This window comes from Triturus cristatus, chromosome 9 (genome assembly GCF_964204655.1).
Source record: "Triturus cristatus chromosome 9, aTriCri1.1, whole genome shotgun sequence".
NCBI classification, from domain to species: Eukaryota; Metazoa; Chordata; class Amphibia; order Caudata; family Salamandridae; genus Triturus; species Triturus cristatus.
Window position 1 is genome coordinate 152,567,226 of NC_140592.1, and position 14,304 is coordinate 152,581,529.

Genomic DNA, 14,304 nt, shown 5'->3' on the forward strand with positions numbered 1-14,304 from the left:
TCAAAGGTAGGTCACCTTCCACCTTTGTGTGCCCTGGGTGGATGAAGTGGAGTAAGGGTTGTGTGGACAATTCCCCTGGTCTGTGGAGAGAGAAAGAGATAGCCCTTCAATGCAAAAGGAAAAAGGATTTTGACTCTCATAAGCGTGTGAGATGTGGAGGTCGGTGTGGGTGATTTTGTGAAAATCAGCGCTCCCAATGGGTGTGCGGAATGGTCTAAGTTCACCAAAGAGATGCAAGTAATCAAATGTTTTCAAAATGCTGTCAAGACTCATGGTGGTCGTATAGGGAACAAAAGCAGAGTTTGTTACCCGTAGCATATCTAACCCTACTTCCTGTTTCAGGCCAAGACCACTCTCAGTTGCTGGTGTTACTTCTAATACAGGTTTGTATGGTTCTTCTGGAAGAGTATCACCTGCACATCGGCGTAGTAGTAGAGTGATCAAGAGACCTGCTTATCTCAAAGATTTTGTAGTTTCGGGTGTGTCCGTTATTTTCGCAATTACCAGTTTATCATTGCTTTTCATTGTGTTCTTTCATTTGTTGCTTTTGTTCTGTTTCACATTTCTTTGTATAATAAGGGAGGAGTGTGATGATGTGACAATGAGGTCACTGTCAGAATTCTCGGGGTGCTCTCGTGGAGAGGATTCTGAGAACTGGCAGTTCCTGCGCCATCCTCATTGGATGGGGTGTTCTTCAATAAACTCGGCTGAATCTTACCTGCTCTATTTGTCATCTGTTCCCGACATCAAAACCTCCATCTGTTTGGTGCAAATCCAGACCCTGCTAGATTCATCAAATACATTAGCACAATAACAATAGCCCCATGTCTTTTACTTAAAAAATATTTGGGGAAGTAAGAAGAAGCGCTTGTTTCCAAATACTAAATTTCCCAGAATGCATGACTGCAAAAACACCAGCGCACAGAATTCCAAACGCTTTCCATCTCTTTTTAAAGGCAAAGAGGTGCTGAAAACGATTTGCACCTTTGACTTACTGGACTGGTCACATATGTAACTACGCTATGATCATGCTGCTGCTGATAAGTGAATTGTTTAATCACTGGCAAAGCCAACAGCACTGCCAAATGTTAATGGGCGGCCTTGAAAGGCCAGAAGCCTTGGCAAATGCAATTTTGGTATTCGAAACTCAGTAGTACAGTGTCCAAATGGTCTGCGATCCCAGGACAGCTGTATCTCCTAAGCTGGTGGCTGCCCCACCCAACCTCAAGAGTACACAGAGTCCTTCCTCAATTGCAGTCCAGCAACCCTCCGTCTGCCGGCACCTTGCACATTAAGGCCACCTGTTTAAACCTCAACTTCCACGGTTTCCAGCCGAGGCTGCTGGAGAAAAGCATGTTCATCATATTCGTGAAATAAAACAGAACAAGAAATTACCGGAGCAAATTCATTTAATAATGTATTAAGCAAATTGACGAGTACATAAACATACCAAGTGTATAACCTCAATGAATGCTGAAACCAGATCTGTATTAGTGTTGCTTGAAGTCGTCGCCATACTTGGTGGCAGGTGATGGAGGATTCAGAAAGTGGTCCAGAATTAAAGCTTATCGCTGAGAGTTTAAGTCCTTGGGTTGGTATACAGGGACATTTACCTCATGCAGGGAAGGACGACCCTTGATGATGTCAGCAGCTTTTTCTGCTATCATGATGGTTGGGGCATTCAGGTTGCCGCTCACGACACTAGGCATTATAGATGCATCCACCACTCGCAGGTTCTGAACCCCAATTACTTTGGTCTCGTGATCCACCACTGCGGCAACATCCGAAGGCTGTCCCATTTTACAGGTGCAGGAAGGATGATAGGCACTGTCTGCTTTTTGTCTGATAAAAGCATCAATTTCGTCATCTGACTGCACGCTATCCCCAGGGCGAATTTCAGTTCCCCTGAATTGGTCGAATGCTTTCTGTGCAAATATCTCCCTGGTGAGCTTTACACACTGACGGAACTCCCAGACATCACGTTCTAGAGAGAGGAAACAAACTAGGTTTCAAAATCTTGCATTTATAAAACACTGCAACGTGGAAAAAATATTCAGTACAAATAACCTTAGCACTTCAGACTGCCATTTTATGGACCATTAATTACAAGTGTAACTATTACCCATTTTAGGGGTTCTCATTTTATCACCCTCGAAAGGATGTATAGTTAAGTTGGACCTAAACTGTTTTGAACTTGTGACTAGTAGATGTACGTATCTGCGCGAGTGTGTAGTAATGCCTTTGCCTATGCAGCTATTATGCACGGCTTGATGAAGTGTTATGTTTCAGGGGGGTTCTAAGGTCTTTACGTGTGTACTGGAATATCTGCTCAGCAGCCCAGTGCGTGGGTGCTAATAAAGAGGACTTAAGACATCGGGACGGTGTGTCCTTCGTCATTAACACAGAGTGGTTAACTCACTCACCTTGCACTAAAACATCTGATCTGCACTTAATATAATTTGCAATTTCAGTGTAAAGTTCGAAAAATGTTTAATGTTTTTCCTACTTTTGGTTTGCAATACTTACCTGTTGACAAATAATTCGGTTCGAGGATTGGATGGTCTTTCGGATCTGCGCTTTTCAATTTCAGCCAACCAACACTTGTGCCCCTCATGCTTCCAATGTGCACCTGTAACATATTTAGAAAATCAGAATAGGACATTTGCATATTTTTCTGACAGTAAAATGTACAAAAGAACCCCATGCCGTGCATGCTTCGTTAAGAGTTCAACACAGCAGGTTAAGCACAGTCCCCTTTCTTTGAAAGAGATGACCATAAATAGCTTTCATTCACTGTTTTATTTAAAGTTCCATGATTTTCAATTTCTAATGGCATTAACCAAAAGACACCGAACAAAAAAAAGCATAAAATGGTGATCCGACCGCGACCTAAGAACTGATCTTACACACTAACTCAACAGAAAACCGCGGGTCATCTGAATCCAGAATGCGGACCCCCTCAGTTGGTATTTTTTTCTATAGTTGGGAGGAAAGCAGACTGCTACTTCGTTAGAGGCTAACTTTTCTCGTGCTAGCTTTAAAAAACATTTTTTAAATAAAATGAGGCATTTCTCGGTAAGCGTTAAGGTACAATTTTAGCTTATTTGCCAACAATCTTACAATATAAGGATGTGTGTCATCTTATCACGGACTCCCTCGTGGTCATTAAATATCTCCACTGTGTCTGTGCTTTGTATACATTCAGCATATCAATATGCATATTTTTCAGATGGTGCAGTGGCTTGTGGGTACAGTTCTTCTCATCATTCTACTTCCCTAAGCGTCAAATGCAGCGGTTCTTAACCTTTTGACTTCTGTGGACTTCTACTAAATCATTACTTGAATCCGGGGACCCCCAACTGAGTCAATTTTCGAAGTTGGGGACACCCAAGCTAAGCAACTTCAATGATTTGAACCTTGAAACAATTCCACCACCCCCCCCCAAAAAAAAACACGTATGCACAGAACAAATTTTCAAATATTGTGATATTTAGTTTAATTCACAGTCAAATATACAAAATGTTTACTATTTCTTAATTGCGCTTTAATTGTATATACCATATTAATTTTAGTTTATTTATTTTAATATTATATAATTTTGTTAGACAGACACAGACCTCCTTTATAGACCTCGCGGACCCCCAGGGGTCCTTGGACCACAGGTTAAGAACCACTGGTCAAGTGCGTTTTGCTAGCGTTCTAATATATCCAATTACATTGAAAAGCAGCATGTGGTTTTCGTCTCAGCTCATGAATCGAGTTAACTGCTTCAACAACTGGCCCTTTGGCTGCATCGTGCTCACCTGATAGCCTTCCAGTTTTGGTGCAACTCGACCATGGTCAATCACTTGAGAGGGCAGGAAATGGAACTGGAGGTCTGGATGAGGGACACCAGGCTCACTTCTAATGAACCCCCCAGATTCTAAATGAGAGGTTGCTCCTTCTCCTGTAGGAATGGGTAAAACACAAAGCAGGTTTATGATTTATTAAACCGAAAACAAGCACTGGCAAAATCAACTGGGCTGCCTCTAGCAAGTGTGTACGTTTTTTCTATTAATTTAAAGTTATTAATATAACATATCGCACACACAAAACAAAATCATGGAAAACACAAAGAAAATGTAAAAATACAGGAGTGACCGAGGACCCAAGCACCCCTATCCTGCCACTGAAGTGCACTCCTTTTCAGGCGCCTGTTCGCATATGATCAGGCAAAATGTAGTTCCTCACAGTGCAAGGGAACAAATGGTTGAAATGGGCTAACCCGCTGCCCATGCTATATGCGTTGGAGGGATGAAGCAAAATGTAAATAACAACTTTAAAGTCTAATGGATGAAAAAGGCACCTATGTATGGGTATATGCATGCATTTGTACTATTATTTTGTTTTAAAAACAGGAGGCTGACGAAAAAAGTAAAGCTATCTCCATGCCAGACCTTAAAAATTCCCTACTTTGAGGCTAAAGCGGGCAGGTTTCGGATGCCCAAAAAGTGAGATTGTCAAAGGAGCTTTCAGATCCTGTCATGTGTGAAATTCACATAACAATGTGGCGTGGTGGTCCACATTCATGGGTTCCTATTGGCAGTGGAATGGTCACTAAGAAACCTGGGGAAGTGCTAGATACTCTGTAGGATTAATTGTTTAAGCCTGCAATCAACAAATGTTTTTTTTTCCAAAAAGGGCCCAGCACCAAGAAGGAGGACTCCTGTTGGTAGTTATATCCTACAAGTTCTTGCATGGTTTTTAGACTCTACATGCAAGATGGGAGGCTTCATAGAAATGTTAGAAATAAATTGAGCATATCTGAGCCTGGGATTCTAGAACATGCTGGATCCGTCACATGAATTGACCCATAAGATCTGATGTATGTGGTGCACATGAAGTGACCCATAAGAACTGATGTATGTGGTGCACCAGAAGTTACTGATTCACTGCTTCCAGGAGGGCTGTAGATGGGCAGTAGAGCTTGGAGTTAGTCTGGGACTTTTCTGTGGTACGCTTTTTGGTTGGTGCACAGGGACTTTAAGTTAGCCATGTATTTAACCAGGTACCAATATAGGGACTTTAGTTCTGGTGTTATATGATCACCCTTTCAATGGCTACACATGGAGTATCCATATGAACCTGGACACATAAGTTCGAGAACCTTCCTGTGAATACCGATTTGGTAAGTAGTCATCCTGGCAATGGTGTTTACGAAAAAATGAGAGGTCCAAGCAGAATTCTGCACAGTTGAGAGAGTGGCATAGAGGGAGATGGGTAAGGTGAATCCAAGATTGTTTCTGCTTCTTTTGATTCCATCACCTTGGATGAATAACATTATCTTGGATATAGTTAGACATACAAAGATGAATTTCATTCAGAGGAAAAAGTGACTGAAGCACTCAGCTGAGTTATCATGGTGACCATGAGACAACGGGCGATACTCCAGCCAAATAAAGATCTTTATATACTCAGTGCAGCCATATCATTACAGATGAAGTCATTCGAGTCTATTTGGCCAGCAGGCATGAGTAGAAAGAGAAGTGTTGGCATAGAGAGTCATTGGCAGGCCTCGGGGTACCCACACCTTTGTGTGATGACTAGATACTTTGGGCATATGTTCTTGTTGCATGTAGTATTTCGATATTTATGTAGCAATTGCTAAAGTGGGTCAGCAAGTTAGCAGGAATCAATTGAAGGTCACATGGAGAAGTGTGGTGTCAACTACAAACTGTACGTAGATAATGACTGGAGTATATGGGGAGGCTGAAGCGTCCATACCTGTGCTTGAATTTATCACACATATCTGTATATTTCGGTTTCCTGGCATGTCACTTTTAGCATATGAAGATGTGTACTTAACATCAGTTGGTAAACTATTGCTATGCTGTGTACACCTTTGTTGGTGCATACATAAATCGTTATTAACACTGCCATATTGGAACTGCACAGCGGGTAACAACAGCTATACCAAATGAATGTTCTTTCAATTTCATGAGAAAGGTAAAAACATGAAGCTTACCACAATCTTCATTACTCCTCTTTCTGTATTACAACGAAGGACTCTTCACTCGGACTATTCTGTCCCCACTAATAATTTTATCTATCCAATGTCATTTTAGCCGAAACGTAGACTATAGAGGTGACACATTATCTGACATGGTGAAGACGTGCCTAATACATCTGTTACACTGAGAACACCATCAAAATGTTCTGTCCAGTGTATACGCTATTATTTTTTAGCCTCTAAATTATGTGTTATAGAATCCATTCATTTTATTTCTAATCACTTAATCCGTGCAACCATAACAGGAACACAGAGGAATTAATTAACACCTGGGGAAACGTAGCACCTCGTGAGGTCTTAAATAGAGTAACAATTTTTAAATATTGTTAAAATACATATGAATAGGCAAATCAATAAAGCACAAGTACACACTTTTTTTACAGGCCTAGACGTTTTCAGAAAGCATATTTATTCCACCAGGTAGCATGTTTTTAGTTTTAAAGGCACAAATTGAAAGTTACTGATAGGTTTATTATTTTAATACAACAGAGACTGCAAACCCTATATAAAAGCCTGTTGTTAATTTCCTTATAACACACGGGAGACTGCAATCCCTGTATAAGCAGCTTTTTACAGATTTTGATAAAGTTCCCCTGTTATATCTTTGATTGTAATGTATGCATCTTATGTAAAATGCCCGGTGTCCCCTGGCAACCTGTCTTCTCCTTGTTGCATAGTTCTGAAATGCACAAGGGAGAGTTGCTGAAGGGAGCTGCTGGCGTTGGATCAAGGGTCATTTCTCACTACCAATAAAACCATTTAAACCATCCTGCGGGGGTCCTGTCTTGAAAAACACCCTGCAAGCCAGGTGCTGATTTACAAGCCTAAACTGTAGGTGAATTTGTGCTTAGGATGGAGTCTTAAGAGCCCCCTCTAAATATGTGCTTGTATTGTATCCAACACCTTGGCGTCCCTTCCTAAAAAGACGTCTCTAGTCGCGTGTAATAAAATAATATATCTGCTTAAATGTAATAAGTTATTACAGTTGAATTGTGACATCATAATGCCTCCTGCAAGGGCAAGTAGCCAGGGAGAAATACAGGTCACAGAGGATAATTACAGCTGCTGTTTTAACAATAAGAACAGGCGTATTCCTTCTTCAGATTAGTTTTCTAAATAAACAGTGATCAGCAAGTAGATATTTATAGCAAAATATATGCTGCAGGTCATTACTGGAACGATAGAATCTCTCTCACTGTTTTGACACATTCGGAGCTCCATCATTACTTTTCAGTCTGACTTCAATTAAACCGATTCTAATATATGTTTGCAACAAGTTACTAACTGCTTTTGCCACGTTAAGTTTGCACTACAGACTACTTTTGTTCTTCATGTCTGCAAAGGTATCAGCTTTCACGTGAAAGAAAAATGAGTGCCAGGATTTCAGTGGTTTGTGGAAAGGTAAATGTTGTGACCATGCATAATGAGGAATAAAATACATTTTTTGTAAGTTAAAAGGATTTTGCACATCACCTCAGAGTTCCATGACCTTATAAAGAAACTCAGGCTTCGGACTCATCCCCTATAAGGTAACCAAAGTCCTCAGTGACATGCAATATCCCTTTAATGTACTGCCAAGGGTACTTTATTCATTATTATTAACTACTATGTTCTATTAAAATGTGTTCTGTGATAAACTGGTAGAAAGTAATCGAAGATAAACTTCATTGTTACACTATGTACATTACCTGTGAATTTCCAAAGCCACTCTAAACCAATCTGAACCATTCGAATAGGCTTTTGGGCTTGATATAACGTAATAGGCTTAGTGCACTGCTGCTGTATATACACTTCTAAATGATCCTGCAGGTTCTGTCCGACTCCTATAAGAAACAAAACATTTTAGAGAAGACCCACCTACACCGTAAAATGAAATTTTATTAAAACAAAATACTACATTGTTACTTTAGAAGCTGGCTAAAAATGGGTAAAGTCCGATTGCAATATGATGAGGACAAAATATTTGGGTAATTTCACATAACAAAATTATTGAGTTTACACCATTACGCCATAACGCGTAATTTCGAGGAGAAATTTTAATGCAAGATGGATAATTTTTGCACACAAATATACAAATCCGAACGTGAGCTACAGTGTTTTGAATGCGAGTGACCAGAAATTACATTTTTTACCTGAACAAATTGTTTGGGTAATTTCTTTGGAGTACGAGATGCATTTCGCATAATTGTGCAGTAATTTCGCATATTTACGCTACATCAAATTAGGTGAGTTCTCACACCCCTAATTTTTTTTTCCAAATACCTTTTTTGATTTATGTATAACAGGTGCTGCTTACATCGGGATGCTGAATTACTGTTAGGGCATAGTCAGCTCAGGTGCACAACATATCTATACAAGTACACAAATGAAGGAAGAAATACACTGTTGAGTAAACCATTGGCCCTTCGCCCGTATTCAGAAGTAGAATGCAAATGCTTCGACAGTGTTCAGGAGTAGAAGGCAAATGAGCCTAGTCGGGCATTGAAACAGCAAATCATAATAAAGTACAACCAGCAACAAAAGTAACAACCAGTGCAGCTCGCCCTCACGCCCCACACCTCCTCCCACACCTTTCCCAAGAAAGGTATGAGCTTTATCTCCTGTCAGGTGGTCCACCTCTCACACAGAACTACAGCACAAGGTGTCATGCCTAGTTATCAGTAGTCTGATCAGAAGAAGGGAGCACAGCCCTACATCTAGTCAAGTATTCAACCCAATGTTCCGTAAGGTTGCATCTCCATTCCCTGGCCCTGGAGCCCACCAGAACTGAAAGCTCTGCCGAAGCGCAACGGACCACATTCATTTGCCAGGTAGTGATCAGGAGAGCAGTCGCCACCTTCCAGGACATGACAATGCGACGCTTCACTAGTATTGGTGCTAAGCCCTGAAACACCCTCAAATGTTTTGTCAGTTTATTCACTACCCCGGAGTTAAGGAGGCGACGCGCAGGGTCATATGGCAAAATAGAAACGGTAATTTCTGATATACAGGAGGTCACTATTTTCCCACTATATTGGGCATAGCCACACCATATGAAGAAAGTTTGCCTCAACCTCGTGGCATCTAGAGCTCATCGCTCTTGTGCACGGCGACATTTTTTCCTATTCTACCCGGTGAGAGGTATGTGTGGTGTGGAACTGTGTAAACTGGACCCCAAGCACCTACACCAGGCAGCATCCAATAATTCTATGGACAGCTTCTCCTCCCACCACCCCTTAAGGGTCCGGAGGCCGGCACTCGTGGAATTGCTCTGCAAGGCCCCATAGATGTTGGATTTAATACGTCCTGACCCTGTCACGGTTAACATCAATTTTATTGGGCCAGCTACCTCTGTGAGGTTCCTATCCAGGTCCCATAATCTCCCTGCCACTTTCCGTAAAGCAGAATATAGGAGAAACTGTCCTGGATCCAAAGCGCCCTCTTCTGTCAGATCAGCCAATGAGTGCAGCCTGCCCTCCACCACCATATCACCCCAAGTCTTGTATCCAGCTGTGGTCTTCTCACACACCTAATTTAAAGGCGATTTTATACTGGCACAACTTATCGAGAAAACATGGGCCTTTGTTACACGAAAACCACCTATTAGAAGATGTTTGGTGGAAAGAGGAAGTTTGTGCATATACACAAAACCATTGACTCTGCACCAGTAATTTAGATGACCATAGAGGCTGAGCAAACATTGCATCCTTTGTTTCTTTTTAAAAAGGCCGAAATGAGAATGTACACAAAAAACTGGTCAATGGTGTTCCTTCCTCATCAGACCAAAATGTGGGTGAGTTGATAGGTCTGGAAAATGAGGAACATCACATTTCTGACTACCACTAAACACTACCTCTAAGCACTCCAAACCCAGAAAGCTACATAAACACAAAGGGACCTACAAAGCGGGATACCCAACCACTCGTGTCCAAGTACAACTACACATTTCCTACACTAAGAGAAGAAACTAGGGAGTGGGTTGGCATATATAGCTCGTTATGTTGTGTATGTTAAAACGCTGGTACCAAAACCTACTGTTTGGCTGTCACGGTCAGTCATGTCATGGCAATGCATGCAGCAATAAAACACAAAATAAGTAGGTTGCTAATATTAATGCAATAAGCAACAAAAGCGTGGATGCTCGTGGAGATCTAATTGTTGTAAGTCATGTGAGATCTAAGAAGGTGTAGAAGGCCATCCTTAGTGGAAGAGGATGCCCCTCACACAACATTGTGTCATGCTTCATCATTACCGCTCATGTTCAAAGTACTGCTTTGTTTGGATTTGTACAACCCAATAAAGTCTAAAAATCTATCATACAGCAAAATACAAAGAAAAACATTTAGAGGGTCTGGCAGAGGTAAGTAGCTTGTGGAATGAGTCCGCTGCACAGGGAAACCTGCTGTACTGACTGGCATGATGAATGAAATAAGAAGCAAAGTGGCATAAGGGGGTTGCACCAGTGACCTTCGAGTACACAAAGCTTGTAACTTTTCAATGAGGTGTGGTATAGCCATAGTCACTATGGGAGTGTGTTCAGCCTGCATAATTTATAAATGTCTAATTCTACCAGAGCACAGATATCTGAGGAGGGTGTTTTTAAAGTTCCAAATGGAAGACAAATACTACATCGGATAATGACACAGTGAGACTATGTCAGAGATATCAAGTGATGCAAAGACATGATCTAACAACTTTTTAGTAGAAGAGGTTTTGCCTGTGACTTGTTAGATCAGGTGTAGTTGTTGAGATTGTGTCAGATCCTGATAGATGGGCCATGGAGCAAGCAGGGGGAACTGGACCTCAACTCTTCTGACGGACTGGGATCGTTTGCATCTCATGTCCCAGTGTCCAACTTACTACCACTCTGCTAACAGAGCCAAGTACAACCACTTCCGCATCTCGCTCTCAGTGGTAGCGATGGCCAGCCGTCATAGGCTTCCCAGGAAGGTAGTGTGGGGTGCGCAAGCTCAAAACTCAACAGTCACCTAACTGCGCAATAACTGATTCTCTAACTTAGTGCTTTATTTTAGAAAAGTCTTTTATTGCACACACTTAAAAAGGAATACTAGACAGGAAATACTAACAAAGCGGTACAAAAGGGGGTGGTGATGGACGGAGCATCAGAACCAATCAAACACTCACACCCAGTCAACAGATCTGGGTTTGATCCATCACTGTTCTTTAGCCCACTCTGCCACCCCTTTTGTACCGCGAGGAAATACTAACAGGCACAACTAAAGGAACTAGCGCTAGGGATACTGCGCCTTCGGATACCACCCACCCCTTCCATTTACCCTTGTGTCCCTTCTGTGATAAGGCTAGGCAAGATCCAACCGGGGCGTGGAGGCCAAAAGCAGCACAAATCAAAGCTCAGGTGCAGATTACTCCTGTTCAGCATGAACAGCGCTCGGCTTAGTACAGTCCTGCTTAAAGTCCCACCAACTGCAGGTCTGTGTTTTCAAGCCACAGTTGGCAGGAAACCATCAACACACATCTTTACTTCATCTTGGTTCTGTGAGGAGAAGCACAGTTAAAGGGGGCAACAAGGAGACACTCTAAATTGCTAAGCTGTGTAGTGGCCTACTAATGTTTTGCAGGTTGGAAATTATGCTCGTCTGTACCCTGGGTTTTCTCTGGATGATCTGATATGCTACAAATACAGCGCATCAACATATTTTGAACGTTGGCCTAAGACATCCAAAGCAAATGCCTTAGGCTATCAGTATCTTGCTATTGTTGTCCTGCACTCTAAATTCAATTCAGTGAGAAAACAACAGTCGCATAAAGCGGTCACTTGCGATTGGGCTGTTTGCATGCCTGTGCTGGGTGAGATTAGATTGCAGGTTCCGAACAGTCTTATTGCCTACATTTTGTTAGAAAAAGCTGTGCGTCATGTCATTCTGCTACCTCGCCTTCCGATCAAGTCCATAATTGCAAGAAGGAAAATTAACAGTGGTCAACTCTCTGAGCTGATGGTAATTTATTACAACAAGGACAGAAAAAGGCAGTAAACAGTAAAGAAATCAGTGTAAAAAATGGGGGTTCCTGGGGGTGGCATCTCAAGGATGTCCACCCGCAGTAGTTCAGGCAGATGGAGCAGGCCAGGCCTACAAGGGCTTTGGATTGGTTTGGTTCGGGCTGGTTTTAGTTTGCAGTTGGAGTTCTGGGGTTCAGCTATGCACACATTTAGAACGCTGTGGTTTTGGTAGGCAGGGCAGCGGTTTTGTTTTTGGCAGGTTATAAAGTAAAATGCATTGTTTAACTATAAATGGTTGGAGTGAGGGAGGTTTCACTATGACTGATCAGGAAGCAGCAGTAAGGAAGACTTAGAAGGTGCCGTGTGATGCAGGAAGGGAGGACCTTATTAAACCAGGTGTTTTGTCTCAGGCTTGGATAGGCCTACACTCCCCAAAAGGTCGGTGGCAAGCAGAGTGACTGTGGTGGTGTTAGCATGCTGACCGCCGCAATCGAAAACAAAGGTAAAGGGTGAGAGTTTGAATAAACCTGAAGCAAAAAGTAAGGAATCTGTGGGAGGCTAGGGAAATAATATGGGTGAATTACGGTTGTCTGGCAGTGACGGCGTGCTTCAATATTTTGGCAGAGGTCGCGCTCGCTCCCAGTATGTGAAGGGAATGTGGTCGGCCAGTGAGAAGGCGGCTCAGGAGAGAAGTTTATTGTATGTAGTGAGAGGGGCGGGCCAGTAGAGTGCTCATGTGTGTCACTGAGCGCGACCACTCACGTAAACCAGTAGGTGGTGCTGGAGAGCTCAACTACAAGCAGCTCCCCTGCACCAGGGATAGGAATCCCTCAAAGCAGCAAATTTGATGCAGCCGTTTCTACAATGTCAGGTCATGGTAAGCGCAAAAGGAGGATTTCTAAAGCGGTCTAGACAGTAAAAAGGCATTGAATGGTGCCAGGGAGACACTTGCACAGTTTGTTGTTGCCTCTAATAGGGTGATTCTGGCTGGCCATGGACTGCGGTGAGATGAGGACATAGTCAAGTTGGGGGTGGGAAGAGGCTCAGGCCACAGAGGCTACGTATGAAAAGCAGCAAAAGTATGGGTGTGGGTGGCAGAACAAGAAGGGTCTGGCAAAGGTGCACTTTTACTTGGAGAGGAGGGGCCCAGGCCCACAGATCCCTCAGGTTGGTGCAGCCTGCAAGGCACCTTGTGAGCAGTAATGAAATACAGATGCAGCTGCAGAGACCAGTCCCCGGCCAGGTTAGAAGTGGCCTGGGAGCGCAGGTCCTAAGAGAGGAAGAGGTTTTGAGCAACCGTCCTGACAGTGCAGGAGGAGAAGACCACCATTGCACAGGACCAGTCAAACACCGAGTTTGACTGGAAATCTTTTGATGGTGCAGTGGGTGATGGAGAATGTCGGGGTGAGTAGATTTGCCAAAGAGGGAGAAATTGAGTGTGAATTAGACTATGATGAGGTGGAGGAAGAGTTGGAAGATTCTGCACTGGCAAGTAGTTAACACCAAAAGACGGGGGTAGGGGAGGGGGAAAAAGGGGGAAACGCATGTCTCTCGCAGTAGTGCTGTGTTACAGGCTGGAGTTACAACGTCCAAAAAGGACAGGGGAGGAAGGAGTTGGAGGTGTCCTAAGGAGAAGGGAAAGCAGCGAAGGACATCTCCTTACACAACGAAAAGGCTGAGTGCAGGGGAGCAACAGTGGTGGTGTAGTTGTGAATGGGGCGGATCTAAAGACAAGGTGATGTCAGTGGATAGAGGGGTGGGAACAGGTACAATGGATATCAGGATGGGTACACAAAAAGGCCCCAAAAGGTACAGGGTTAGCGGATACAAAAGGTAAAGAGAAAGATAAGGAGGTAGGTGGTGAGCACCGACGTAAAAAGGGGGATGCAACAGAGAAGGTATAGGAGATGGATACAAAATCCACAGATTCTAGAAAAAAAGGTAAATCAAAGGGTTTAAAGAAACTGCAATACATGCGTGTCGATGCCTCGGGGGACACACCTGTCTAATGCCACAAAGAAGATACGGATTGGGGAATTTATGGTTGTCTACAAATTGTTGCATAGAGAAGTACAGTCGAAAGAAGGGTCAAAGGAAGAGGCATCGGAGTTGGCTAATAGACCTAGAGTACCTTTCACAATAGATATGTGGACATGAGCAATTTAGATCTATGCAAGGTTATGTTGTGAAAAGCTTACAGGGAGCTAAGCGTCGATTATAAATATATGGACACAATTAGGAAGGCACAGATGGATTTTGGTGGCTAAGCCTAGTTGCACTACCATGAGTTCAGGGT

The 14,304-nt window shown here is 42.8% G+C and overlaps 1 protein-coding gene across 6 annotated transcripts in view; it reads right to left on the reverse strand.

Annotated features, from left to right (window-relative positions):
- Positions 1-1,391: 1,391 nt before the first annotated feature.
- CHDH (choline dehydrogenase) overlaps positions 1,392-14,304 on the reverse strand; it is a 178,399-nt gene continuing 165,486 nt past the window's right edge. For all 6 annotated transcript variants that reach the window (XM_085624629.1, XM_085624628.1, XM_085624626.1 and 3 more), the window contains exons 5-8: positions 7,738-7,872; positions 3,804-3,946; positions 2,527-2,629; positions 1,392-1,984 (exon numbers count right to left, since the gene is read on the reverse strand). In XM_085624629.1, the coding sequence (XP_085480755.1) occupies positions 1,566-1,984; positions 2,527-2,629; positions 3,804-3,946; positions 7,738-7,872 (800 nt within the window). In that variant the 3' untranslated portion in view covers positions 1,392-1,565. The remainder of the gene's footprint in view (positions 1,985-2,526; positions 2,630-3,803; positions 3,947-7,737; positions 7,873-14,304) is intronic.